The 26,071-nt window shown below is 40.7% G+C and overlaps 1 protein-coding gene across 4 annotated transcripts in view; it reads right to left on the bottom strand.

The window, feature by feature from the left end:
* Nucleotides 1-26,071, bottom strand: part of AKAP10 (A-kinase anchoring protein 10) — a 68,858-nt gene that overhangs the window by 6,275 nt on the left and 36,512 nt on the right. For 2 of the 4 annotated variants that reach the window (XR_011973896.1, XR_011973898.1), the window contains exons 11-16: nucleotides 22,137-22,246; nucleotides 20,558-20,640; nucleotides 16,361-16,413; nucleotides 15,367-15,462; nucleotides 11,403-12,057; nucleotides 8,384-8,666 (exon numbers count right to left, since the gene is read on the bottom strand). Coding sequence is in view for 1 of the 4 variants with exons in the window: in XM_072639999.1 (XP_072496100.1) it covers nucleotides 12,052-12,057; nucleotides 15,367-15,462; nucleotides 16,361-16,413; nucleotides 20,558-20,640; nucleotides 22,137-22,246 (348 nt within the window). In the remaining 3 variants the exon portion in view is untranslated. Of the gene's footprint in view, nucleotides 1-8,383; nucleotides 8,667-10,498; nucleotides 12,058-15,366; nucleotides 15,463-16,360; nucleotides 16,414-20,557; nucleotides 20,641-22,136; nucleotides 22,247-26,071 lie in introns of those variants that run through there. The other 2 variants (XR_011973897.1, XM_072639999.1) reach the window with 2 other exon arrangements.

The following is a 26,071-nucleotide window of genomic DNA, read 5'->3' as shown; positions in this document are numbered from 1 at the left end:
CCAGAGAAGAAAGTATACTTGATTTGGAGTTCAGATCCCACTCTGCCATCTTGGGCAAGCTAATTCACCTCTCTGGGCCTGCTTCCTCATCTGGAGGAAGTGACTGGACTGAGTTGTCCTTCTAGAAGTCCCTTCAACACTAAATCTCTGAATCTTTCAACTAAAGGTTTATCTCTTAAATCCTTCCTTCAACTAGTCTGGGTAAACCATGGTGGCATCTACCTTCTGCCATCAGGGGAGGGGCTGAGGTGGAGCCACAGCGGCCTCTGCTGGCCAATAACTAGAATGACTCTAGTTGAAGGCAAAGACTATCTGGTCTGAGCTGCCCCTCCCACTCAGTCCAGTGGCAATGCATTCTTGACAAGAGATCATCTAGCCTCCCTTGGAAGACCTGATGAAGCCAAGAACCCACTCCTTCCTGACACAGCCCACTGCACTTCTAGTTTAATTGTTGGGAAGGTCTTCCTTACATCAAAGCAAAATATACCTCTAATTTCCATGCATTTCTGCAGGGCAGAGGTTCTTTGCCTTGTTTGTGTTATGGACTCCTCAGAATAAAGTTCTGAAATGCACGAAGTAAATACACAGAATTACAAAGTAAACCAATTAGATTGAAATATACACAGAATTACAAAGTAAACCAATTAGATTGAAATACAGCAATCAAAATATTTTTAAAAAATAAGTTTACTGACAACAACACTGTACGATCACTGACTTTGTTAGACTTAGCTCTTCTCAGCAATTCAATGATCTAAGACAATTCCAACGACTCGACAGAAAATGCCATTCACACCCAGAGAAGGAACTATGGGGTCTGAATGCAGATCGAAACATACGGTTTTCTTTTTTTGGTTTTTTCTTTCTCCTGGTTTTTCCCTTTTGTTCTGATTCTTCTTTTCCAACATAACTAACGTAGAAATATGTTTAATATGATTGTACATGTAGAGCCTATATCAATTTCATGTCATCCTGGGGAAGGGGTAAAGGAACTTAGAACTCAAAATCTTACAAAAGTGAATGTTGAAAACTAATAATAAATTAATTAAAAAATAAGTTTGCTGACCCCTCAGCTTAAGGACCAATGTTCAAAGGTCAAGCAGTCTTCCAGAAACTTGAGGAGAGCTATCCCTGAAACTTCTCTTCTCCAATCTGGACAGTCCCCATAAAGCATTCCCTCCTGTGCCCTAATCATCCTTGTTACCCTCATCTGGACCCTTACCAGCTCCTCAACATCTTTCCTAAAATACGGTGCCCAGAACTGAACCCAGGAGGGTCTTGTGTATTTGATGATGGCAGAAAGCATGCAAATTTGGGGGACCTGGGTTGGAGACCCAACCTCGTGGCAACCCTGGGTAAGTCAGAAGACTGTAAGAAGCAGAACAGGTGCTGACCTGCATTAGTAGAGGGAGTTTCCTACAGGACAGGTAAAAATAAATTAGCTTTGTTCTCTAAATAACACACTTATTTAACACAAACCAGACCAACTCCTTGGAGCCTATAAAAAGTACAAGCGCTGCTCTTAGGGAATGTTGGGCTAGCTCAAGAGGAGCTACAAGGACTGTGGCTTAAATTGAACCACTTTCTGCAAGATGCACACATCGGACATGAAATCCCAGGGCAGGAAGAGTCCACCAGAGCCTGGCTGGAAGTGGAAGAGGGGAGGGCCTACAGTGGGCTCCCAGGTAGAGGCTTTTGGCTGATCAGGGATTAGACCACGGGTTCCTTGTCTTTTTTTCATGCTACTGGACCCTTTGGCAGCCTGGTAAAAGCCCCTTCTCAAATCTGCGGCTTCAAAAAATGCCGAAGATTTCAAAGGAAACCATTTACACTGAAATAATTATCAAAAACCTTTAAAAAGCTCATGGATCCCAGGTTACGAACCTCCTGGTCTGAGATGCATAAAATGACATTTTCCCCACCCCACCCAGATCTCAATCTCCTCAAGCCTTCCCTCACCACATCAAGTTGGAGAAACCTCTCTCTCTCTTCTCCAAATCTGGATAAAAGCAGAGAACAAGCTAGCTTTAGCATAGAAGTCACAGAATGTTAGACCTGGGAGGGCCTTCAGGGCTCTAGTCATCCATCAGTTTACAGAGCAGGAAGCTGGAGGCCAAGGGAGGTTAACTAACTTGGACAAGTCTCCATAGGGAACCAAGTGGAGAAGTGAAGATTCTCTCAGGTCCTTTGACCAAGAAGCATTCCTCTGGAGGATTAGAAGCCAGAAGAAAAAGATTATTACAAATAAACCCAAACCTATTAAACCACACTGTCTGTTGTAGGTTTCCAATAAAATCGTAAGTTCCCAATAAAATTTAGGCAGTTCAATAGGTTTTGTTTTTAAAAAACTTTTTTCTTCTGGCTTCTAATCCTCCACACAAACTTTATGTGGCCAAATGCTTGGCCCAGCTCCTCCCATCACCCTTGAAGAAGGCAGTTTCACTGGGCTTCCCTACCACAGAATACATCCTCTAATTTGCCATGTGCTCTTGCCACGCTTCCTCCAATGAGATGGCAGTGCTTTGGGGAGAGACATAAGCTTATCCAGGGCAGGGCCCTCTCTCTACTTGGACAGTCATGAGCCTGGTTCACCTTCTGCCTAAGACCTCTGGCCGTCCTCTCCTCCACCACAGCCGCCCAAATGATGTTACCAAGGTAGAGGCCTCATCATGCCATGAAAATCTTCACTGGTTCCCTGCCTCTAAGATAGTCCTCCATAATATGGCTCCAGTTCACCTTTCCATGTTCATTTTATATGGTTCCCCCCTTCACACATACTCCATTCCAAAGAAATGGAGTCTGACTAACTTTGTACCAGACTGGTTTTAACAGGACTGTACTCTGCTGAAAAAACAGAAAAAATGTTTACCCAAGAAAAATTTCCTATATCCTGTATAAACATGTTTCTTAACTATCGCTAATTGCCTATTCACAGGTTATGTCTGTCCTTCGTTTTCGAAAAGGACCGTGACATCAGGAAAATGATGACATGATTTAGAGTTGACTTTGATTTGAGTGGAGGAGGTCTGTGTAAGGTCACCTGTCTCACTTTCTACTTCAAAGTTTTGTGGGTCCAGTGGCCAGATATTCATCAGGATGACTGGAGATGGCCCAGGATGCAATGGGAGACCCTGCGCCTTTTAGGCTAAGGCCTTTTCAGGTTCTCAGTTAGAGTGAGGTAATGCCCATTCAGTGAATAGGTCTCTTTAAGAAGTGAGTCAAAAGATGGCCCCTTTAATTAGGAAAAAAAAATGAAGCTGGGAGGGGAAAACCCTCAGGGTTGTTGTTCCAAAGAAAAACAGTTACCATTAACATTCACTGCAAGCCAGGAGGGCCCAAAATATGGTCATTAAGTGGAGCTTGGACAGGGACCTATTGTGGTCCAGTCTATGAGCTTCAGAGTGAACTGGGTTTAAGGTTTTGTGAAAGATGAAAGAAAGAAAAGAGAGAAAGGAAAGAAAGAAGTATCTTCTTCCCTCCCTTCCTTGCTTTGTCTTTCACAAAACCCTGTCCAAGCTCCACTTAATGGCCATATTTTGGGCCCTCCTGGCTTACAGTGAATGTTAATGGTAACTGTTTTTCTTTGGAACAGCAACCCTGAGGGTCTTCTTCTCCCAGCTTGATTTTTTTTTCCTAATTGGGACCATCCCTTGATTCACTTCTTAAAGAAGAGTGAGAACCTGAAAAGGCCAGGGTCTCCCATTGCATCCTGGGCCATCTCCAGTCATCCTGATGAATATCTGGCCACTGGACCCAGATGGCTCTGGAGTAGAAAGTGAGGCTGGTGGCCTTGCACAGCCCTCCCTCCCTCAAATCAAAGTCAACTGCAAGTCATGTTTTCATTTCCCTGATGTCATGGTCCTTTTCAAAAACGAAGGACAAGCACAACTGCCTATATCATTTATATCTTAAACAAAGTCCAGTGGCTCCCCATCAACTCTAGGATCAAATATAAAATGCAGTTTGGCATTTAAAGCCCTTTAAAGCCTACCCCCCTCTTACCTTTCCAGTCTTCTCACATCTTTCTCCTCCCACCAGGTACTCTTATCCAGTGACACTGGCTAACTCTCCCACTGTGCTGTGCAGAGAGCAGGTTGTTTACAGATCTGGTTAGTGATTTAATTCGACAAGCATTTATTAGGCACCTACTGTTTTCAGGCACTGGAAATAGATAAAAATGAGAAAATGAAGATAGTTCCTCCCCTAAGAAGCTTACATTCTGGATTATAAGATGCTCCTTACATTAGAATCTTATAGGAAAGCCACTGATTGAACTGAGGTAAGATGGGATGTGGGATAACACTTTTCCCAGTGTCCATGGGGTGGGGGATAGAGGGGTTATGTAGTTTTATCATTAGAAATACTGCTGAGAGAAAGGAGTCCTCTAAGATAACCTAAATTGTGCTGGGTCTCTTGGAGCATTTGTCCCAGAGTTTTCAGTGATCTAAATGGACAGAGATCCACCTCATGCCTGAACCAGAATCTCTTCTATGATAACACCAACCTCTGCCCAAAGCAGCCTATTTCAAAGCTCTAATCATGGAGGGCATTTTTTCCTTATGCAAAGCCTAAACTGGCCTTTTATGGATGTTCTTAGTCCTGGGATCTTCCCCTACTTTCTCTAGATATCACCTATGTACCTAGTTATTAATAGGTTGTTTCTTCTAGTAAAGGTGAGTTGCTTGAGGGCAGGGACTATTTTAGCCTTTCTTTGTAGCTCCAGCATTTAGCACAATGCTTGGTATATGGCAGGTGCTCAATCAATGTGTGCTGACTGCCTCAGATGGAGCGGAACAATGCTGATCCTTTTCTCTCAAATTAGAATTGTACAAGTACTCAAAGATTCTTACCATGTCCCCAAGTTCTTTTTCAGCCTCAGCTCCTTCACCCAGTCCTGATACAACATCTCTAGTCCCTTCACCTTCTCCAACATGGCCCATGGACCTTCCTAAACGCACATGTACTTTGCTGAAACATGATTCGCTCATTTAACAAAAGTCAAGCCAACTCCTATCAATAATGGGGCTGCTTCTTCTGGGGAGGAAAGTGGTTTTTCTGAGGAGGGGCAATGGCACAAGAAAGATAGAACCATTTCTGGTCTTACAACTGTGTGATCTTTGGGGCTATAAAACCAGCCAAGTTCAGACTTGGCTGAAAAGCTTAACAACCATTCTCAGAAAGAGATGCTGAACATCAGACACTGAATTTCAGTGCTGATAAATATGGAAGACTCCACACAGAGCAGGGAGACTGGGGATGGCTTGGTGGGGCACTAGGGAGCATAGGACCTTCACAAAATGTGTCACAAAGGCCTATGAAATTAAGACATCTTCTGGAGCTCCAGATAGTCTTCTACCTCTAAGCACTGTGCCATGTCAAATGTCATAGCATTTGCCAAATGCTTAAGGTGAGGCAGGTAATCAGGCTCTGTCTCCACAAGTTGTAAGCTCTGCAGGGCAGGGACTATATCCAAACTTCACTGAATGTCTGGGGCATGCCTAGTGCCTTATGCACATAAAAGATCCCATGGCAGCACTGATCTGAATAGGACATCATATTTTACCAGCAGATAAGGAACAGAATAATCTCTATCTCAGGAAGAACTAATTTTTCATTTATCAGAAAGTCTTTTCTCCAATTATAGGAAATTAGCTTGGTTTAACTACATGCCTAACCAAATGTAGAATATTTTTACAACTGAACCTTGGGTGGATTCAGTTCTAATGACCAATTTTCACACACCCTAAAAGTATAAACTTCATAGACACAAAGGCATGCAGGTGCAGCTTGCTCTGTGTGAAAGACAGGTTCTTGAAAACTTAAGTCTACCCTAGATTGTACAAATCATATCACTCAAGGAACTGGAGACTTAATAATGCTCTGTGAATTCTTTTCTAAGTAACAGTACAACTCACAAAGAACTCTAAGGTTTGTGAAGTCCTTAGCAGACAATTTCTTCGTTGAGTCCCACCACCCAGGGTGCAACACTGATGACAGGTATTATCACAGTTTTACAGATGAGAAAGTCAAAGCATAGGAAAGTGAAGGTCTTTTACTTCCAGGTGGTCACACAGATCACATCCTCTGACCCCCAAGTCCAGCACTCTACCCCAAACATGGTCCTGAAAACAAGAAAATTTCTATAAAACAAATAGTCACCTCCCACTTTATTTTGCAAACCAGGCAAAAAACATGACAGGTTTTCCTTAAGAGTACATGTATGACTGCTTTTAGTTGATTTGATTTCTTTTGCAGTTCTAAATTTACAGAAGTATCTCCAGGAAATAGCATTTATGTGCAAACTCCCCTGCCTGCCTCCCACTCCCCCCAACTATTCTATTACTTTATCAGTGTTTCTACTTTAGTCAGTAGCTGCATGCTTATGTTTTGGACATGAGACCCTCACTCAAATCAGTTCTGGAACATTTCCTGAAGGTTGCAATGAGGATAGTTTAGGGTAAGGGCATTGTCAGGGTATAAATGGAAATAATCATTTTCATATGGCTGGAAGAAATAATTGTCTCTTTTACTTTATTTGTACTCTGCCATCACATTTTTAAGTGGCTCCTGTAGCATCAGCTTAAGTCGTGTGGGTATTCACAGGAATTGTGAAGCTAACCTTTCCACTATCCTAAGGGGAGGTGCGGGGAATGGGGTACTTCCTTCATAACTTCACAGTGTAAAAATTCGTAAAGGTCATGTAGAAGTTCTACTGGGGTGTGTGTGTGTGTACAAGACCACAGCATAGAAGGAAGCTGTACAGCTGAGCTCCTGTCCATAACACCTCCAAAAACATCTATAAAATGCACCACATTGAAACCCAATGGAGAGGATGACACAGTGTGTCTTTTGTCTGGTCTAAGTCAGCAGACCCATGGAGTGCTCCAGCATCCAAGGAGATGCTGCACTGCTACAAGAGGTCTCAGACTCACCGTGGAACAATCCTAGACCCACATCAGGGCACTGCCATGGAGAGAGATGCCAATATGCAATTTTGTCACTCATTACCCAATCCTGCGTCAAAGATGCAGGGCAGGGTAAGAGGGGTACCTGCACACAAAAGCCCTGGGTGGAGATCACAGGCCAACAACAGCAGCAGCAGTATGGCTTGGACCCAAGCTCAGAGTGGGGTCTCACTTCCAGCATCTCGTCTGCAGAGGAATAACCAAAGCAGGAATCCCAGACCAAAGGGGAGATGATGATTCTGCCATTCTGAACCCAACAGAGCTTTCTAGCTGGCTAACAGGGCTGGGAGTCTAGTAGAACTCTACACTTGTACAAACTCAACCTTGCCTAGCTCTGACCAGCGGGGCAGTAATCAGAATTTGCCTTGGATCACTTAGGGAGCACTGCAAGCTGCCAAGTCCTCAGCTCATCCCTGAGATCCCTGAATAACATAACAGTCAATACCCCAAGAAAGCAGCAACAGACCTTCCCTCCAGAAGTGCTGCAGGGCCTGACCCTAACACTGAATCTGAAGTCAGGAAGTACTATGGAAGAATGGGCAAACAAAAAAAGGGGCACACTACAATGAATTATCATGGTGGCAGGAACACTCAAGACACAAATGCAAAGGAAGACAATGACTCCAAAACGTCTGCAAGCAAAGCCTCAGAGAAAAACACAGCCTAGGCACAAACAATTAGAATTCTTAGAAGGAATGAAGAATCAAAAAATCTTTCTATAAATGGAATGAGAGAGAGCTTGAGGAATAAACTGAAAAAGAAATGAGAGCTATGGAAGAAAGAACTGGAAAGGGAATTAACAGCTCATTAAGGGATATTCAAAACTTTGTCCAAGCAACAAACTCCTTGAAAATTCAAATGGACCTAATGGAAGTCAAAGACTTCACAAGGCAACATAAAATCAGGTCAAAAGAATAGTAAAAAAAAAAAAAAAAAAAAAAACCAAAACCAAAACCAAAACAACCCCAAAAAAACCCCAAAACAGAAGAAAATGTAAAGTCTCTCTCAGCAAAAACAAAATGACCTGAAAAAGAGACTGAGGAGAGGTAATTTAAGAATCACTGGACTGCCTCAAAGCCATGACCAAAAAAAGAGCCTAGACATTCTATTTCAAGATATCTTAAAAGAAAACTGCCAAGACCTTAGATCAAGAGGACAAATTGGAAATAGAAAGAATTCACCTTCCCCTCCTGAAAGTAACTCCAAAATGAAAACTCCTATGAGCACAACAGCCACAATCCAGAGCTTCCAGGCCAAATGAAAAATACTGCAAGCATTCAAAAAGAAGCCACAGTCTGGCCCACCCATGATTCAGCAGCCCTCACTATAAAGAGGCAAGGAACTTAGAATATGATGTTCCAGAATGCAATGGATATGGACTCACAGCTAAGAATAAGCAAAAACTGAGTGTAATCCTATAAGGGAAATAAATGAACCTTTAATAAAATGAAGGATTCCCAAGCATTCCTGATGAAGACCAGAGCTGCTTAGAAACACAGCAGTTCAAACACAGATGTGAAGAGAAACATAAAAAATAAACAAGAATGAACAATGATAAAGGACCAAACAAGGATAAACTGCTTTCATTCCAGTATGGGGAGATGACATGTGTTTCTTCTCTGAATCCATCATCATCAGGGTTCACAAGAGGGAGTTCCAATTAGACGAGGCCTGGAAGTGGTTCTGCTATGTCCTGATGATCTTAAGAATGGAAAGAAAGAAAACGAATATACTAAGGGGAAAGGCAAAATTATCCCACAGAATCAGGGTATAAAAGTAAACATTTACACTAACAACCAAAAGGGAGAGAGGGAAAGCAGCTAACACCTGAACCTTATTCTCATCTAAACTGGTAAAGACAGACACACAGTTGGGTAAAGTCCATTTCACTCTATAGGAAAACAGGAAGGAAAAGGGAGAAGGGGGAAAAGAATTAAAGGGAAGGTAGATTAAGAGGGGGATGGGACCTAAGCAAAACAAACTATCAGGATCTACAAAAGTATTTAAAGTTATTTTGAGGTGGCAAAAGATCAGAATCTGAGGGAATACCCAAAACTGGGGAGCAGAGGAATAAATGATGGTATATACATGTGATGGAATACCATTATGCTGAACCCTTTTCAGCAAAATGAGCAACCAAGATTTCAGAGGCCTAATGATGCAACATGCTACTGCCTCCTGACAGAGAGATGAAGGTGCCAGCAGGCAGAATGAGACAGATTTTTTAGGACATGGTCAATGTAGAAAATTGCTTTGACTGCATACATGTTTGCAATCGGTTGGCTTTTTTTTCCCTCATGTTTCTAACTGAAGGTGGGAGGAGAACTAGCCCTTGGTTGATTAAAACAAATTAAAAAAATAACTGAATGAAAAGAACTTTCCCTTGGAGAACATTTCCTTAAGCAAACGAACTTTTCAAAGGCAAAACAGGGAAATGATCTGGATCATACAGGAAACAAGTGCTTTAACCTTGGCTGTTGCACTAACAATTGTGCAGCCCTGGGCCGGCTGATGCCCCTTTCTGGGGCTCTATTTCTTCCACTCTAAATGAAAGAAGTGCTCCAATCATTGCTCCAAGGTCTGCTGGGCTAGGGTTCTGTGACTCACTCAAGCAGGAGGACTTACACATAAACATGCTAATTATGAATTCTCTTTATTTTAAAGTGGCTCTGACAGGGCCCCAGGTAAATCGTTGTTGATCACTGGTTTGAGTTACTGTATGTATTGAAAATAAGACAGTATTTCTTTAAAGTAGCCTATTTGAATTTCCCACTGAAATAAATAGGTTTGTTCAATAGTTAATCCAAATGAATTTAATACATTGAGAGTGTCTATTATGAAAGTTAAATAAGCTCCTCCCACAAATTATCAACAATAAATGTTCTTGAATAACCTGATCTTTATTCACAAGATTTGAATTCTACACCGTTTCTAGAACTGGCCAGCCTAACCTGCTTACTATGCAGATGGGCTGGCAGAGACTGCAGTGAAGGGGTTTGTCTAAGGTCCTGCAACCAGTTAAAGGCAGAGTCAGGATCCTAACCCTAACTTCCCATTCTGGCACTCTTGCAATTAATTATGCCATGGGGAGACACAAATCTCCTGACAAATGTGAAGAAAAATGTACTCAACTTTTAAAAAGCTGAAATAACCAGAATCTTCTCATGCAAGTACTCACTCCAAAATATGCACGGGCATGAGGGTCACCCCAAACCATATTTGATTCTATATTCTTTATATAGTTTTCTATGAAGACTAAAGAAATCTCAAACGGGCTAAAAATTAAAAGGACAATGTCTACCAAACCAAACCAGTTAAAACATATCACTTGCACCTAGTGGCCAAGAGCGCCATCAGAGTGGCCAAGAATTCATACAACAGTTATGGTCAATTATGACTCATATTTATACATACATCCTAGTTCTATTGTCTGTTTTTTTCTTTTTAAATAAGGCAAATGAAAACATTCAGAGGCTTCAACATATAAATTAAAAAGGCCATAAAAGCTCCTCCAAGCAGAAAACGGACACATCTTTTAATATATTTTATAGATATTTATATATATTTTAAATCAAACACAATTAAATAGAATATGGTTTAGGTACATGAATACTTGGGCATCAGAGGAGTAATAGAGGTGGTACATAGTACCAAAAACCTATACACAGCCTTTCTGTTTCTTCTTGTTGACAATACACAGTGTGCCTTTATACAATCACATATTGCAATGGAATAACATTCTGTATTCATTCAAAGACTCTCAAGAACGGAGATGATTGATAATCTTTATAAAGTGATTTTTTTTCCAAGTCCTTTGACAAAAAGCAGTAACAGGAAAAAAAAAAAAACAAAACCCTCCCCACCCCATCAGAGAAACATGTCACAAGGAAATATGGGCAAAAACATAATGGAGTGATACCCAAATGCTGTGCTGCCCTGCTGAACTGCTGAACTGCTTCCTGGGTCTGAGCAGAAACCCAGCAGTCTGCTTTTTGTCTTAATGACAGTAAAAGAAACAAACGTCACAAGTGGCAAAATTCCAAACGACCAGCAGAAGCAAGAGGTGGGAGAAACTGCCAAACAGAATTGATTGATTTAAAAAAATTTTTTTTCTTCTTTAAAAAAAAATAGTCCTATCTGGGAACAGACATTCTAGTTTGAGGACAGCACAAAATGAAAAACTGGAGTGAATCATTATGATATAATCAACAAACCAATTGATATTTTTAAAAATGTTGCTGCTTCTAAATGTATTTTGGACAAGGAGTAGTAACTGGAGAGCAGAGTCCAGGGAGAGCAGGGAGACTTTGATGCTCACACATGGCATTCTTAATTGCACCTTCGGCCTTGTGTTAGCAACACAAAGTTACACCAGTGAAACACTGGTTTTTAAATATTCTGTATCTCAGAAGCTAGTAAAAATGCAAAATTATATACCTCTACCAAAGGCAAGGAGAGTGCAGTCACTTCACTCATGGCCTGTTACTTTCCTTCAAAATTAATGCTTCTGCAAAGGAAGGAAATACATTTAGTCTGTAATTAATACTCACCTAGTTTTGGTAAGGAAAGCAAACCAACAGAGCTCCCAGCCCACATGCCTTCCCAAGGAACATTTTAAGGATAGGGCAGGATCTTTTTAGACACTTGCTCTGCAGTCTTCAGAATGTGTGATTATTACTGTAAGTGACATTAGCAAGAGAACTAGTGCTAAGCTTCCTCTCACACCTCCTTGGCACGAGTGGCCCCAGACTATTCCCGAGAGTTTAACAATCTCTCAAAAATGGCTTCCTGTTGTTGTGAAGTCCATCAATCACATTCTTCTTGCAACAACGTGCAGAACCCCCTCTGTCTCTTTAAAAATCTTCCCTATGTGTGCTACATGTGCAGTGATAGGCAGATTTCTGTATGTGACTCTGCACTTGGTGTGGGAGGCCCTCGATGGCTCCCAATTCTTCCTTAGGAAAAGATGGTGGTCTCAGTGATAAAAGTACAGTGCTTATTTTCATCAGCTGTGTTAAAGAATACAACCAAAGGAAAAAAGTTCACTTATCTTCAAAAGCAGACTTCCTTGATCTCACATTTAAAATCATAGCTGGAAAAAGAACAGAAAGAATGAGTCAAACTTAGTGTGGATGATTCTCATTCATTAATATTTATTGATCATGTCACTAGGTGCTGAGAGAAATGCCAAGCTACAGCGGCCCCTGCTGTTCATGAGATAACACTCTGGCTGGGAGGAAAAAAAGGAGGAGAGTGAAAGAAGAACCCAGCTGCTTTGCAGCAGCCAGTCAAGGTTTCAATGAAAGGGGCTGGACTTCCCAGAATCAAACCATTCAAACTGCTTGTCCACTGAGGGAGAAGCTTGCCCAACATCACAGAGCCAGAACCCAAGGTTTCCTGGTCCTCTGTCTGGGTCTCCTTCCATCATAGCAATCCTGGGCCCTGAAAGATAACTAGACAACTTGACAAGCAAACCAAACCAGAAAGCTGGGCTCTGAAGAGAGGGATGCACGGTGACAAGATATACTGGTATGTCCTAAAATAACATGTAAGACCATTTGGACATACTGCACATAAATCTTCTTTCAAAAGGTCTGATCTCCAAAATCTATCTCTTCTGTAGGACCTTTACATTTCTCCCCATTAAAGATATTATTGTCAGCATAATATGAGGCAGTCACCACAAAAAGTAGGCCTCTATTTTTATCTTATGACTATATCTCACCTTCACACCGTGGCCTGAATAACTAGAGCACTGTAGATAAAAACCATCTCAACAAAAGCTGCCCTCCCAGCAGAGAAGCACATTCTGCACATGGAACAGAGTATGTTTCTGGTGGAAATACGCCCCCACTGCCATTTAAAGATGCTCAGAAACAGCTTCAAATGAAGGCTCAAAGCAGAAAACCCCAAAGCTTAAAGAAATGAAGAAGGAAGGTGGGATGGAGGCCAATCTGGATCCCAAGCCCCCAAACTCATCCGACAGATGCCTTTCTCTGTCTTTCCAGCTACTGCTTATGTGAATCACACCAGAACTAGTTGATAGCCTTTCAAAGTATCAAAGCTGGGCCTATTTTGTCACAGCTAATTTCCAACTTGGAAGTGCTGGCTGAGTTGGGGGTGTCTGTTTTGGCCACAATAATGACCCTGGGTCATGGGAGACTTGACTTGAGGGTTAACACACTATCTTCCTTACTTATACTCTTCGCTTAAGTGGAGGGCTGAGCTTGAAACTGGGTTTGAATGTTCTCCAAATATTCTCAGAGGACTTTATCTAGAAATAGATTTCAACAGAAAGCAGATTCAATCAGCCACATGAAATGACTAAGGAACAATGAAAGAGCACCAGGTGGTTGGCTGGATGGCCTTGGCATCCACTGTTCCCTCAACCACTCTAGCTGACTTCCTTAGATGGGGTTTGTGAATTCACTATGCTCCTTTTGCCTCTCTCTCATGCCTTCTGACCTGTGCTGTTTTGGTCCTTGTCTTTCAATATATGATCAACAAAGAGCCCACCAAGTTGGCAGCCTCTTCTGCTTTTAATATCCCAGTCAAGGGGATGCTGGGGTGGGGTGTCAACGGAGGGCTCCAGCTGCCCACCTGTCCTCATCATTCTCAGCCACACCTGGCCCCCTTACCCCTTGCATCTTTGTATTGCTCTTGGGGCCACTTCTGATGCCAGGGTGTTTGTTGATGTACAGCCACATTAAAAAAAAATCAATAAACTGATATGTTTAAGCACCTACTATCTATAAGTACTGAGAATCACAAAGACAAAAATGAAATAGGAGTTTAAGAGATATCTATCAATGGCCTAACTAGACTATCTATCAGAAGGCAGGTCAGACTGGGCTGGATGCATTTTTCATGTGCTTAATTTCTGTACTGTGGTTGGTTAGTCCAATCTCCATTCTATTACTATGGATTTTTAGTGAAGCTCTAGAATGTTTTGGAGTGTGGTACAATTTAAATTATTATTATCTACATATTATCTAATAAGAACATTTAAAGAGTATCACCATCAATAAATAACTCCTTCATCTGGACTAAGATCCCTAAACAAATTTTATTTTTGGTCATCCCTCTTCCCTCCCCCGCCCCTCCGCTGTTTATTTGGCATGACTCGTAAGTACTGATGTTCGAACATGCTACCTCCCCCTGCAGATGATATCCTCCTTGAGGGCAAGGATTATTCTTTTAGCTTTGTATACCCAGCATTTAAACAGTGTTTTGTCACACAGCCTAAAAATAAATAAATAAGTGTTTGTGTCTATATCCATGTTCTCTACAAATCTCCTTCAGTTATGTAAAAATCTGGCTGGCTGCACAAAGTCATCCCAGAATGTCTATCGTGTGTTTTTGCATTGCTTGAATACTTGTCAAGGTTTTACAGGCATAACAAAGCAGGCTTCTTCTTTTCTTAGGGGCAGAAGGAACAGCTGTGTTTTTTTCCATCCTTTGTACAAGTACTACTTGCTAACCACAGTGTCAGGGGCACCGATGTGAAAGACTACAACTGTGGCTGTCCCACTAGCACCAGGTCACTAAGAATCAATTGCAGATGCTTCCTTTCATATCAAGTTCCTTTGCTACTAGTTTCATCTACAGATTTTCTTGGGATGATTTCACATGCAGTCCCCTGCGACTTTGTGAGGTGACAGAATCCACAGCATTCATCCTCCTCTCCAGCTACTAAAGAATACCTTTTTGTTTGGCAAAAAGAGCCAAAATCTGCTGGCTAGCATGGCTTCTATGACCATGCAATATTTTTAAATTTTCATTTTGTTAACTTTTCTATTACATTTTCTTTTTTGGGGGGTTACTTAATAGAATTCATTATCCTTCAACCCAAACTCTTCCTAAATTCCCTATTTTTACCCACAGCACCATCCTTCCACTCATCCAGATTTTACAATCTCAGAATCAACCTCAATTCTTAGCTCTCCTTCACTCCCCATCATATCCAATCAGATGCTAAATCCCATAGATTCTACATCCATCTCTTTCTCCTCCATTCCCTTTCTGTCCACCCATTCACAATGCCACTAACACTACCCTATTGCATTTCAATCATCATTTTAAAAAATGTACTAAGCAACTAGAAAGTGTCTATTAGGGACTCTGAGAGGTTGAGGTGAGAAGGAACAGAACTGATTAATAGTCTAGGATAGAAAGGGATAAGGGCCTGAACCAGGATGGGAGACAAGTGAGTGGAAAGAAGGGGATGGATGGGAGCATGAAAGAAAAGCAAAACATGACAAGAGATAGGGTGTGGTGAGAGTTGAGAAGTGTCATATCCAAATGGACACAGTAGGAACTTCATAAATGCTGGTTATTAATGGTCTGAACCAGGCTGAATGTGCCCAGTTTACAGGAGTCTAGTGAGAACGTGAATCTTTACCTTGGTCGACTTCTCTAATGGTGAGTCACACTGTGCCTGCTGCATCACATCATTGACTATCATCTTTGCGATCTTCCAAGCCATCTCTTCTTGGGCCTAAAGCAAAGCATTCAGCAAGTGGTTCAAAGGCAGTTAATACAATGTTCCAGTCACACATTTACTGGGTCTCAAAACACAAGCCCACTTGGTGTGGATGGCCTCTGGGAAACCTGAGAGCCTCTGCTGCCATCCACCTTAGAGGCCCTTTGCTTATTTCATGGGATTCTCCCAGGCATCCTGTGAGACAGGCAGGGATACAAGGCTTCTAGTCCCCAAGTTACATGAGGAACCCAAAGTCCAGAGTTCAGTGACAGTGACTGAGCCCAAGTTCTCTGGCACCTTGACCAGAACACTTTCCATTAATCACAGTTAGGGGAGGAGTTAGGCTGCCACTCTGGCACTAGCAGGTTAAAATGCCACTGAGAAACAACTATTCAGCACTGATATTAGGAACAATTTTGTGGTGCTTATTCAAGACAAAAAAATGCTCCTTTCAGAGTCCCCATTCTCCGGAATACTCTTAGAGGGCTAAAAGCAAATTTTGAGTTCCACAAAGAGACTGACCTGAGGGAGTCAAAGAAGCCATTTTCCCCAACCTGTGCCCCAAGGCAATGAGCTCAGTTTTAGGGCTTTTATTTACCAGGTAGGCAAGGCTATTTCTTACAGTTGTTAAATAAGATACATAGTAGATGACAGAACATTAACACCTACTCTTTGGCCACAAATTATCTGCAGCTAGACTGAATACAACAATCAGAAAGGAGACCAGGGGGCCATAAAGGTACTACTCTTCCTAATAGTGCCCTGGGCAAGGGGAGCCCTTTGATTTCACCAAACTGCTGAAATCCTGGTGGTCTCATTTAAAGGGAGTCAAAGTGAGAGGAGAAACAGCACCCTACCCAGAGGGAATGATATTTATAACTAGGTATCTATTCCTACTTGGAAAAAAAATTACCTCATCAGTATTTCCTTGCACCCATTTCTTCATGGCTTGCGAGAACATAGATCCTATTAAAAAAAAAAAACAAACCCAAAATTGAGTATAGCTTTCCAAGTCAGATTTCATATTTTCATGAAGTGCCTGAACCTCTCTTTAAATAAACCCCACACCCAGGGTTAGGCATAATAAGATGGTTTTATTTTTTAACTTCTTCCTAAGACTAGTAAATCAGCACAGAAGCACCAATAAAATATTTTTCTTCAGGAAAATCTACTACATTTGCCTTGCAGAGACAGAACATAAAATTCATTTAGTAGGTCTTTTCAGTTATGCAGAAATGCTTTTGGTTTGGGGCCTTTTTCCCTCTATATTCTTTCTTGCTAAGTGTCTTACGACAAATATAGTAGGAACCCCCTAGAAAGTGGTCCCAGCAACCCTGACTCCACTTTGCCCCTGGGGCACCCTCTTTTATTAGTAGAGAGATAAAAAAAAGCACGATCCCAAGTTATGATGAGGCAACAACAACCACAAAAGTACCTGCTGCCTAAATGTGTGGGCTTCCTTCAGTCTGTGCCAGAAGCACTCAGCTGGATCCATGGATCTCACCCACTTGGCTAGCAGAAAGGCTCTCTGAAACTCCATGCAGCACCATGCCCAGCCCCAAAGCCTAGCTGACTCCTCCAAGAGCAACCAGCTCCTTTAGAAAATTCAACCCTCTCCTCCACCTCAATGCGAGAGACAGTTAGGCCTCTGCTCACCATATCCCATTATTATACCACTCCTCCAACCTCCCCAGCGAGCCATCCTCAGTGAAAAGCTGTAATCACTATTTAAAAACAAAACAACAAAACCGTACCAGCTGGACGTCTCTTTTGTGTACTAGAACTAGTCTGAAGCCAAAGATAGTAAGTAACCTTATCAGCTGCCATGGGTTTAACTATCATCTGTGTGCAGATGACTTAGATCTGCATAAGGGTTATGTATAGTTATAGATAAGAGACAGATTGATCTCCCCTGAACTTCAGTTATGCACCACCAATGGCCTATTAGACATTTCAAACTGGATGTCCCAGCCATCACATGCAAAAATGAATTCATCTTTCTTCCAAAATTTCTTAATCCTGTCAAAGGCATAACCACTGTCCCAGGCTCCTAGGTTCATAACCTTGGCATTACCCTCTCCTCTCATTCTCCTCAGCTCACACATCCACTGGCAGCTAAATCTTGCCTAACCTCACACCTCTCACCTTTGACCTGTCTCTCCACTCATATACACAGCTACCCTTTAGTTAACCTTAACACCAGCTGCTTAATGGGTCTCCCTGGCTCAAGTCTCTCAACACTCGTCTATTCTACACATGGTTATGTGCAGACCTAACCATGTGACTCTCCTATTCAATCCATTTCTGTGGTTCCCTACTGGCTATTGGATCAAATATAAACTAGTGGGTTTAGATTTTGAAGCCTATGCAATCTGGCCCCAGCCTACATTCCTAGGCTTCACTGAACATCATTGCTCTTCTGGTCTCTGTGATCTGGCTACACTGCCCTTTCCCCAGCTCTTCCCATGTGACTCTCCATCTCCTGCACCCACAGAATTCTCCTTTTCCTTCAAGACTCAACTTGAGCCCCACCTTCTACCAGAAGGCTTTCCTAATCCTCCCCACCACCAGTGTTCTCCCTCCCAAACTATGTCGTAATGTAATATTTTCGAATTGATTCTGTCTATACTCAAGTATGCACTTGTCTCCCCCAACAGAATGTAATCTTGTGAACAGGGACTGCATTCCTGGTATCTAGACCTCAAGTGCCTAGCTAGTGCTCTTGGTCTTAAACTATCTTCTATGTCGCTACTTTTCGTGTGTATTCATCTGGTGTTACACTTTATATTTATGTCCTATACACGGTTACATACACCTGTTATCTCCACCATTAGAATGAGCTCATTGCAAGTAGGAATTGTGTCATTTTGTGTACTTGTATCCTGAGTGCCTAGTACAATATCAGGCATATAGCAGGTGCTTAATAAATACTTTATTGGGTGATTATTAATCTTAACAAGTTAAAGCTATACAAATCTTTAGCCTTTGCAAAAATGAACTTCCTTGTCTTTATTTTTGAATCCACATAAATTAATTTCTTTATCTAAAGTCATTCAATCAAATTTCTAATTATCCTCTTAATGGCTACACATTGGCTTCTGAAATCTTCATTTATCAGTGGAAACCAAAAACTGTGAAAATCAAGTCAGTTTCTAAGATGTGTAGGAAGCAAAAAGCACTCTGCATTCAATTCTTGAATAAAATCAGTGATATTTACCCAACTTAGCTTTTATTGACTGAACAAAGTGAGTCTGTTTCCACTTAACTGTCTGATAGTTCCCATTTGTTCACTGAACATTTTTATGTGCTTGTGATACATTTACAACATCTCAAGACACCTCATAAATCCAACTTTGATTTAGAGCACAGACTCCCAAACTTATCTGCCTACTGCCCCCTTAAAAAAAAGTTCCTCAGCACCCCACTGGAAATCTACTTAGTTTAACCCTTCAACAGTTTGAAACCTGTGTCATTTCAATAAAATAAAAATTTTTTTAAAAGTTTCATCTTAAATTCAATAATTTATTGTAAATTTGTGGGGTTTTTCCTGCACTGAAATTTTGATGATGCAATATTGTGTCATGTAACCGTATCGTATCATATTATAGACAAGTCATTACACCCACATATTCCTGCCGATGCATGCTGGACTTCCCAACAATGTGCGATGTGCATCTGTCAGAGGACTTGACCACTGATCAGTTCTAACTTGCATTTTGTGTGTTTATTTGGAAAATAATGCAATCACCATGACTTTTAACTGTTACACAACAGATGAAACATGCACAAATGAAATGGTTTTTCAAAGCTTTCTTATCTTCTTTTCTTTCCTTATGCTTCCTGCACCCCCTCATTTTAACTCGATGCCCTCCAATTGCACTCAAGGCTACTAAGATCCCCCTGGATTGTTCCAGTGCCCCCAAGGGGGTGGTATCACCCACCTGATTTAGAGTGCCAACCTGAAACAAAATATTACTCTATCTCAAATATTTTTACGAGATTTCAATTAAATGTTTCATGGGCAGGAGTCACAAAAATGACTGCACTAAAAAAAGTTTAGACTTACCAAAACCATCAGTCCTTAACATTCATGCATTTAACTTTCATGACTACAAGCTTTTGCATGATTTTTATTGGAAACCTCTTTTTTACTTTCATGTTGGCACTTGTGCACATTTGCAACTACTCACAATAGAGAAAAAATGATAGGTGTTGTGTGCAAGTTTGTGGAGCGGCTGGTGCCCCCCCAGGAGCTTTACCGTGCCTGCTCACCTTGCCACTGTAGAGAGCAGCCCCACCTCTGCTCCCCACCCCTCGCATTCAGGGCATATTTTCATTGTTTATCTTAAAACACAACTTTTGTATTGCAGTGATGCCCTCAAAGTGTGGGGCGAGTCCTTTGGGCTCTAAGCCAGGCATGCAGTCAGTGCTGTAAGCTCTATGTGGGAGTGTCTACTGAAGCTGGCTGCGAGCTTGGTGTTAATAAAACGATAATTTGTTCTATCCACAAAAGGAGGAAAGTATTTATAGTACTGTGGACTCCAGGTATTGTGAAAAGTGAATATGATCTGAAATCAATTTTTTACAAAGGATACGTTAGCATAAAAGGTCACAGAATTCTAGGGAATTATTAGTGAGAAAAGCTGTTTTGCAAATTACCAACTTTATTTTGTATACTGTACTTTATGGGTAATTTCATAGCTACCGTTAGGAAAAGTGCATATTATCAGAATTAATGTTTTACTATAAAGAAATATATGCAGAAGGTACATTATTTCGGAAATCTCTAGTGAGAAGGAACCGTTTTGGGGAGATGCAAGAACCTAACCCCCTATTTCCCAAAGGTTCAATGTATCAACATACTGTGTTTTTTTTACTTTTGCACTGTTTTTTTAGGAACATTATTCTTACAAGAGTTAAAGACTGACTGTACTGTTTCTAAGTGTATAGCTCAGTGGGTTAATAGACAGCTTTGTGAAGTACATGCCAGGCATGAGTTGAATAAGGAAATGAGAGCTTACTTCATAAAATCTACTGAAGCTACCTTAACGACTGTCACTGCACCAACATAAAGGAAGACACAGTCTTAAGTGTAAACAATACCACAAACCTCTGGATTTCTTTACATCAGGCTCAGGCTCAGATTCCCGGATGAACTGCCCTAGGTCACTGACTCTCCCAAAGGTCATCTTCCTGAAGGGAAAAGAAAAAGGAAATGACAAACCACAAGAGTTAGCTCTAATCTTCATGGGGAAAATGTTATTACTACTCATCTCTACATAGCTGTCTAGAAAAATGGCAGCTATCGTGTGGCCCATTTGGAGCAGTCTTATTTCATTTAAAGTGGGCTTGCTTAACCAGAACACACATAAAAAAGCTGAGACTACTAGTTAATAAACTGTGCAACCAATCAAAATTTCAAACAATGGAAATGATCTTTTTCACAGATTTTCAGGAGGGCATTAGAACCACAGAGCTGCAAAGCACTTTAGAAATCCCTATATTTTGACCCCATTACTTTACAGTTAAGAAACATCAAAATTTCCCTATGTCTAATCCTATATTTCATACAACAAAACGTGGAAATGAAGCTACAGGTTAGTAGATTTATTCCTAAAAAACCCAAGTCACATCTCTGGTGAAGAATTAATTCTTTTGGACCCCGAGGATACTATTTGCTAAATGACTATTATAAAGAACTAAAAGAGTACCTAAGAGATTATAAAAAATGGAAAGACTCAAAGTTCCTAAGTTTTCCTTTGGCTCAATCCACAACTAATTCTTATTGCCCAAAGGATGCCCATTTAAAACCACAAAAAGGCTGGGTGTGATAGTGCACACCATTGTCATAGACAGCTGGTGGATCACTTGGAGCTGCAGAGGGCTAAGGCGATTGAGTATCAACACTAATGAAGTGAGTCCCAAGAGCAGGGGGCCACAGGTTATCTTGGGAGGAGTGGATCAGCCCAGGTTAGAGATGGAGCAGATCAAATATATGTGCTTATGGGCAATGGGATTAGGTCCATAAGTGGTCTCTGCACTTCCAGCCTGGACTGGATAGGGAAACTTTCCATCAAGGAACTCAGTAAAAGGTTTTGTTCCATTCTGCGTGATTTTTAAGGATTTTCCATCTGACATAACTAAGACTAACCACCAAGGAATCTCTTTTTTAAGGCTGTGTAAGAGGGTAGCAATAATCAGTTGGGAAGATAACCTCCCTTTTAGAGGCTGCAGGCTGCATTGGACTCATATAGTTATTTTGAGTGGGACATGACAGACCTGCGAATGTTATTTCACAATGTTATAGGAGCTACGTTATAGGAGGATTCTAGTGTCCAAATGACAGCTGTTCTTTAAGGATAAAATTATGCAACCAATTTCCTAAGCAGAGAAGAACGATGTGGCAAGTTTTAGTTCTCCAACTTATAATGCTGATATTGGCTTTTTGCCTTTAAAATAAACAAACAAACAAACAAACAAATAAATATGTAGACACACACACATACATATCTTATATATCTGAATCAATGATGATCAAAGACTTGCTGTAACACATGATTTTACTAGAAAGTAAAATCTGCTAAGCACTTCATATACATTTGGAATTTCTCAATATAAGAAAACTGAATGGGCATAAAGTAGATGTAAACTCATGACAGCGGCAAAAATCTGCCACCAGCTCACTTTACCCTGCGTATGTCCGCTGATACAAAGATTCTGGATCCAGACTTGCAGCATCTACAATTATTGCTTCATCAAAGTTTTTCAGGATTTTAACATTGGCCTTCTTCACACTGAACTACAACAGAAATTCTACATGTTAGTGCCAAATGCACGAAACAAATCCACCCGGGGTTTTCTGAGTCACACAGGTTACAGTATTAATAACTGCTGTCTCTACTGTCAGGGCTATTAAGCTGAAATCACAGGGGCAAAGCTACTCAGCCATGCAAAAAATGATCCACCATGTATCCCAAGGCAACTTAATGTTTGCAAAATATTACAAAGCAATAAATCCAAAATAAAAAGAAATTCAAAAAGAAAAACAGTACGGCAACTTTTTTTAGTCTAAGAACATTCTGATAAAAAATTGGATATCCAAAATCTACATGTTGTTGCAAATTTGTAAGATTCATACTCAATGGCTAAGTGGTCAACACTGATAGTCAATAGCTATTTGAAAAATCATCCACAACACCCAGTAATCTAGGAAATGAAAATCTGTTTAAAAAGTCAGACATATTATACCCATTATTTTGGCGAAGATAACTAAACAGTTAAAGCTCATAGGCTATGAAAAAAGGTCTATTCTACTGGTGGAGCTAGTTGAAAAATAGAATAATCTTTCTGGAAAGTAATATGGCAATATACAATAAGAACTATCAAATTCTTCCCATTTTTTGACCCAATGGTCCCAAACTACTACTACGGCCTAAAGAGGCTACTCTAAGAATAAAAAGATCTATTTGTACAAATATACTCCAACACTATTTGTAATAACAAAACATAAAAAACAAAACTTGGAAAAACCCCTGTGTATGAACATGAAGCAATAATACTATATCATAAGAAATGACAAATTTATATAAAGCATACAAAGAAACATGGTAAGACATATTAAAAAATATAATATGAAGACAGAATTTGAATATACATTCTTATGTGAAAATATAATTGCATCAAGAAAATAAAATATATTGAAATTAAAGGCTATAAAAGGGAAGCAAAAGGCCATGCTTTACTAGGCAGTTAAACCTAATATACACTTATTAATTATAAGTAATGAAGTGCATCATTTGATGGATAATTTTTTTTGTGTTTAGGGTTATCAAGTTTAAATTTAAAAAAAAAATACATCTTAAAACATACAACTGAAAGGCAGCATACAGATTCAAACATACAATACGTAACACTAGTATGCTAAAATAGCTACAACTGTTTTAATGCCCTAGTACAATAGCCAACACGATGGACTGTTGTTCAGTCATTCAGTCTTGTTGAACTCTATGTGATCCCATGGCCATGTTTTCTTGGCAAAGATCCTGGAGTGGTTTGCTGTTTCCTTCTTCAGTTCATTTTACAGATGAGGAACTGAGGCAAATGGAGTTAAGTGACTTGCTCAGGGTCTGAGGCTAGATTTGAGCTCAGGTCTTCCTGATTCCCAGGCCCAGTGCTCAATCCACTGCATCACCTAGCTGCCTCACAGGACGGATGACATAGCTCTAACTTCCTTTGAATCTATTCGTATAACTGCTTTAGCTTAATATCTGCAATGTCGTTGATATTTATGCAGAACAGTTCTTTCCTCCTATTTTGGGGGTCTTTTAGACAATAAATGTAGAAAACAATTCCTACAGAAAAAGAAAGTGTTGTGCACTGCTTGATCAATCTTGTCACTGTCCATCATAACCTTTTCCCAAAATGACTGGTGAGGCTAAGGTAGTAAGTTTCCCCCAAAGCAATTCACTAAGACCCCAAATGCAAAGCTAAGATTTTTCTAATGTGAAAAGCCCACAGAACAACTCAGAGAAAAAATGTATATTGATCACATTTCTGGCAATTTCAGTTTTATGCATGACCACCAGCTTCAGAGCTCATGCTGTTGCTACCTCCTCAGTTCAATTGATATCCAGGCTTGTAACAAGCCAAGGCTTCCAACCTTACCCCACCAAACCCTTTGGCACCAGATTGATTTGAATCCCATCTCTACTAAGTGTCAAAGAATTAAACCTCTGAGTTGATGGACCAAGATTAAAAGATCTATTTTCTTCCAGAGACCACCGTGACTTTTAGAAGCAGGCTTTTGCTTCACAGAGATTCCAGTCTAGCTGGCTAGTATCTCTCAAGCTGGGAACAGCCTACAGAAATGAAATTGCCCAAGAAATAGTACTGGAAACAAAGGAACATCAGTGCTGTACATTTACTTAGGAAATGGAAAAGAAGCCATCAGGGAAAAGAGGAAACTGATCCGAGGGTTGATCCTACATAAAACTGAACTGTCTCCTGACTGAAATGGAAACACTGGCTCCAGTGACCTCCTACAGTTAGAAGATAATGAGAGCAAATCTGACTCAGGCTGGGCTCTGTAATTCTTTCAAGATAATAGCTGGAAAGTACTCCCAGGAAATATTATTCACTTTCACTGTTTAACCTCAAAGCCCAAGGCAAAACAGTCATTTGCAACATTTGACAGCCCATAAAGCTTTGGAGGACCCAAGTGCATCTGTCAGGCCGCACCAACTACTTCATAAGCCCCGCTGACAGCACTTCTCATCTGCAGAGCTCGACTAAAAAGACAAGCTAGCTTGACAAGGTGAAGAGTAAGAACTGAGAATAACCCAGTCCAAAAGGTTAAAGTTGGAGATGATGGGCACATTCCTATTTTTTTAAATAGCATTTTCTCCAGGTCTTTATACTTTATATTCAGAAAACAAAAAGTGCCCAGATTCTAAAGTCCCAGGGGCTGAGCTGGCACTCCTCAGTTCAGCAGAGTCAGGGAAAAACTAGCCTGGAAGTAGGAAGGTTCAAGGCGGGTAGAGGGTGAAGTCACAGTTCTGTTACCTACTGACTGGCTAACCTGAGACAAACCATTAACCCTGCCCTTTAACCTAAATGTGAGCTCACTATCCTTCTTCTCATCAACAGCATCCAAACCATCATTACTCTCTCCATGCCATTTCAACTGGTCTGGCTGTCTCCAGATTCTCCCCTCTCTAATCCATCCCAAGTTAGTATGACGGAATCTTTCTATATCACAAATCTAATCATATCATCCTAGGCTCAAAAATATCATGCTCCCTTATCACTCACCAAGTAAAATCAAATCCCTTCTCTTCTCTTTAAAGATCTCTAGCCTTGGTCCCAGCCTTTGGTCCACCTTTCCAGCCTGATAGCCAACCATTCTCTACAGGCAGCCAGTGCTCTTGCCAACATGGCCTAGTGTGCCATTCCACCTTCCTGCCTTTATTCATGTTTTTTCTTCCACCAAGAACTGCCTCCAGCCCCTGATTCCAAATCCTACCCTGTCTCCAGGTCAAGCCCAAGTGCTACCTCCTTCCTCAAGTCGTCTCTGATTCCCCGCCCTCAGAAGCCATCTCTTCTCCTCTTTTGCCCTCTGATAGCAAAGTGCCCTCTTGTCACATTCTGCTTTGTGTTCAGTTATTTAGGGACATGTCTCACCTCTCCTAACAGAAGACAGATGCTTTTTATTCACCTCTACTCCCTTGCTCCATAGAAAGCACCTAGCAGATGCTTGATAAATGCTTTCTGACTGGATAAATAATATGTGAAAGTAGTTCTAAAACCAAAGTATTCTCTCTACATAAAGTATTGTTACCAGTCAAAATTATATAAAAAGCTACAAAACAGTTTCTCACATAACAAAAATAAATTAAAAAGACACCAAGTTTCAAGCCACCCCAGCATTTCTTTTTCTTTATTCTACAAAGGAAGCATCTTAACAATAGTCGTCTAATATGACTAATGTGGAAATATGTTTTACATTATCGCACATGTATAACCTATATCAGAATGCTTGCCATCTTGGGGAGAGAAGAGGGGAGGGAGAAAAATCTGGAACTCAAAATCTTTTAAAAAATGAATGATGAAAATTGTCTTTACTTAT

Source organism: Notamacropus eugenii, chromosome 2, assembly GCF_028372415.1.
Source record: "Notamacropus eugenii isolate mMacEug1 chromosome 2, mMacEug1.pri_v2, whole genome shotgun sequence".
NCBI classification, from domain to species: Eukaryota; Metazoa; Chordata; class Mammalia; order Diprotodontia; family Macropodidae; genus Notamacropus; species Notamacropus eugenii.
This window is presented reverse-complemented; position numbering and strand designations above follow the sequence as displayed.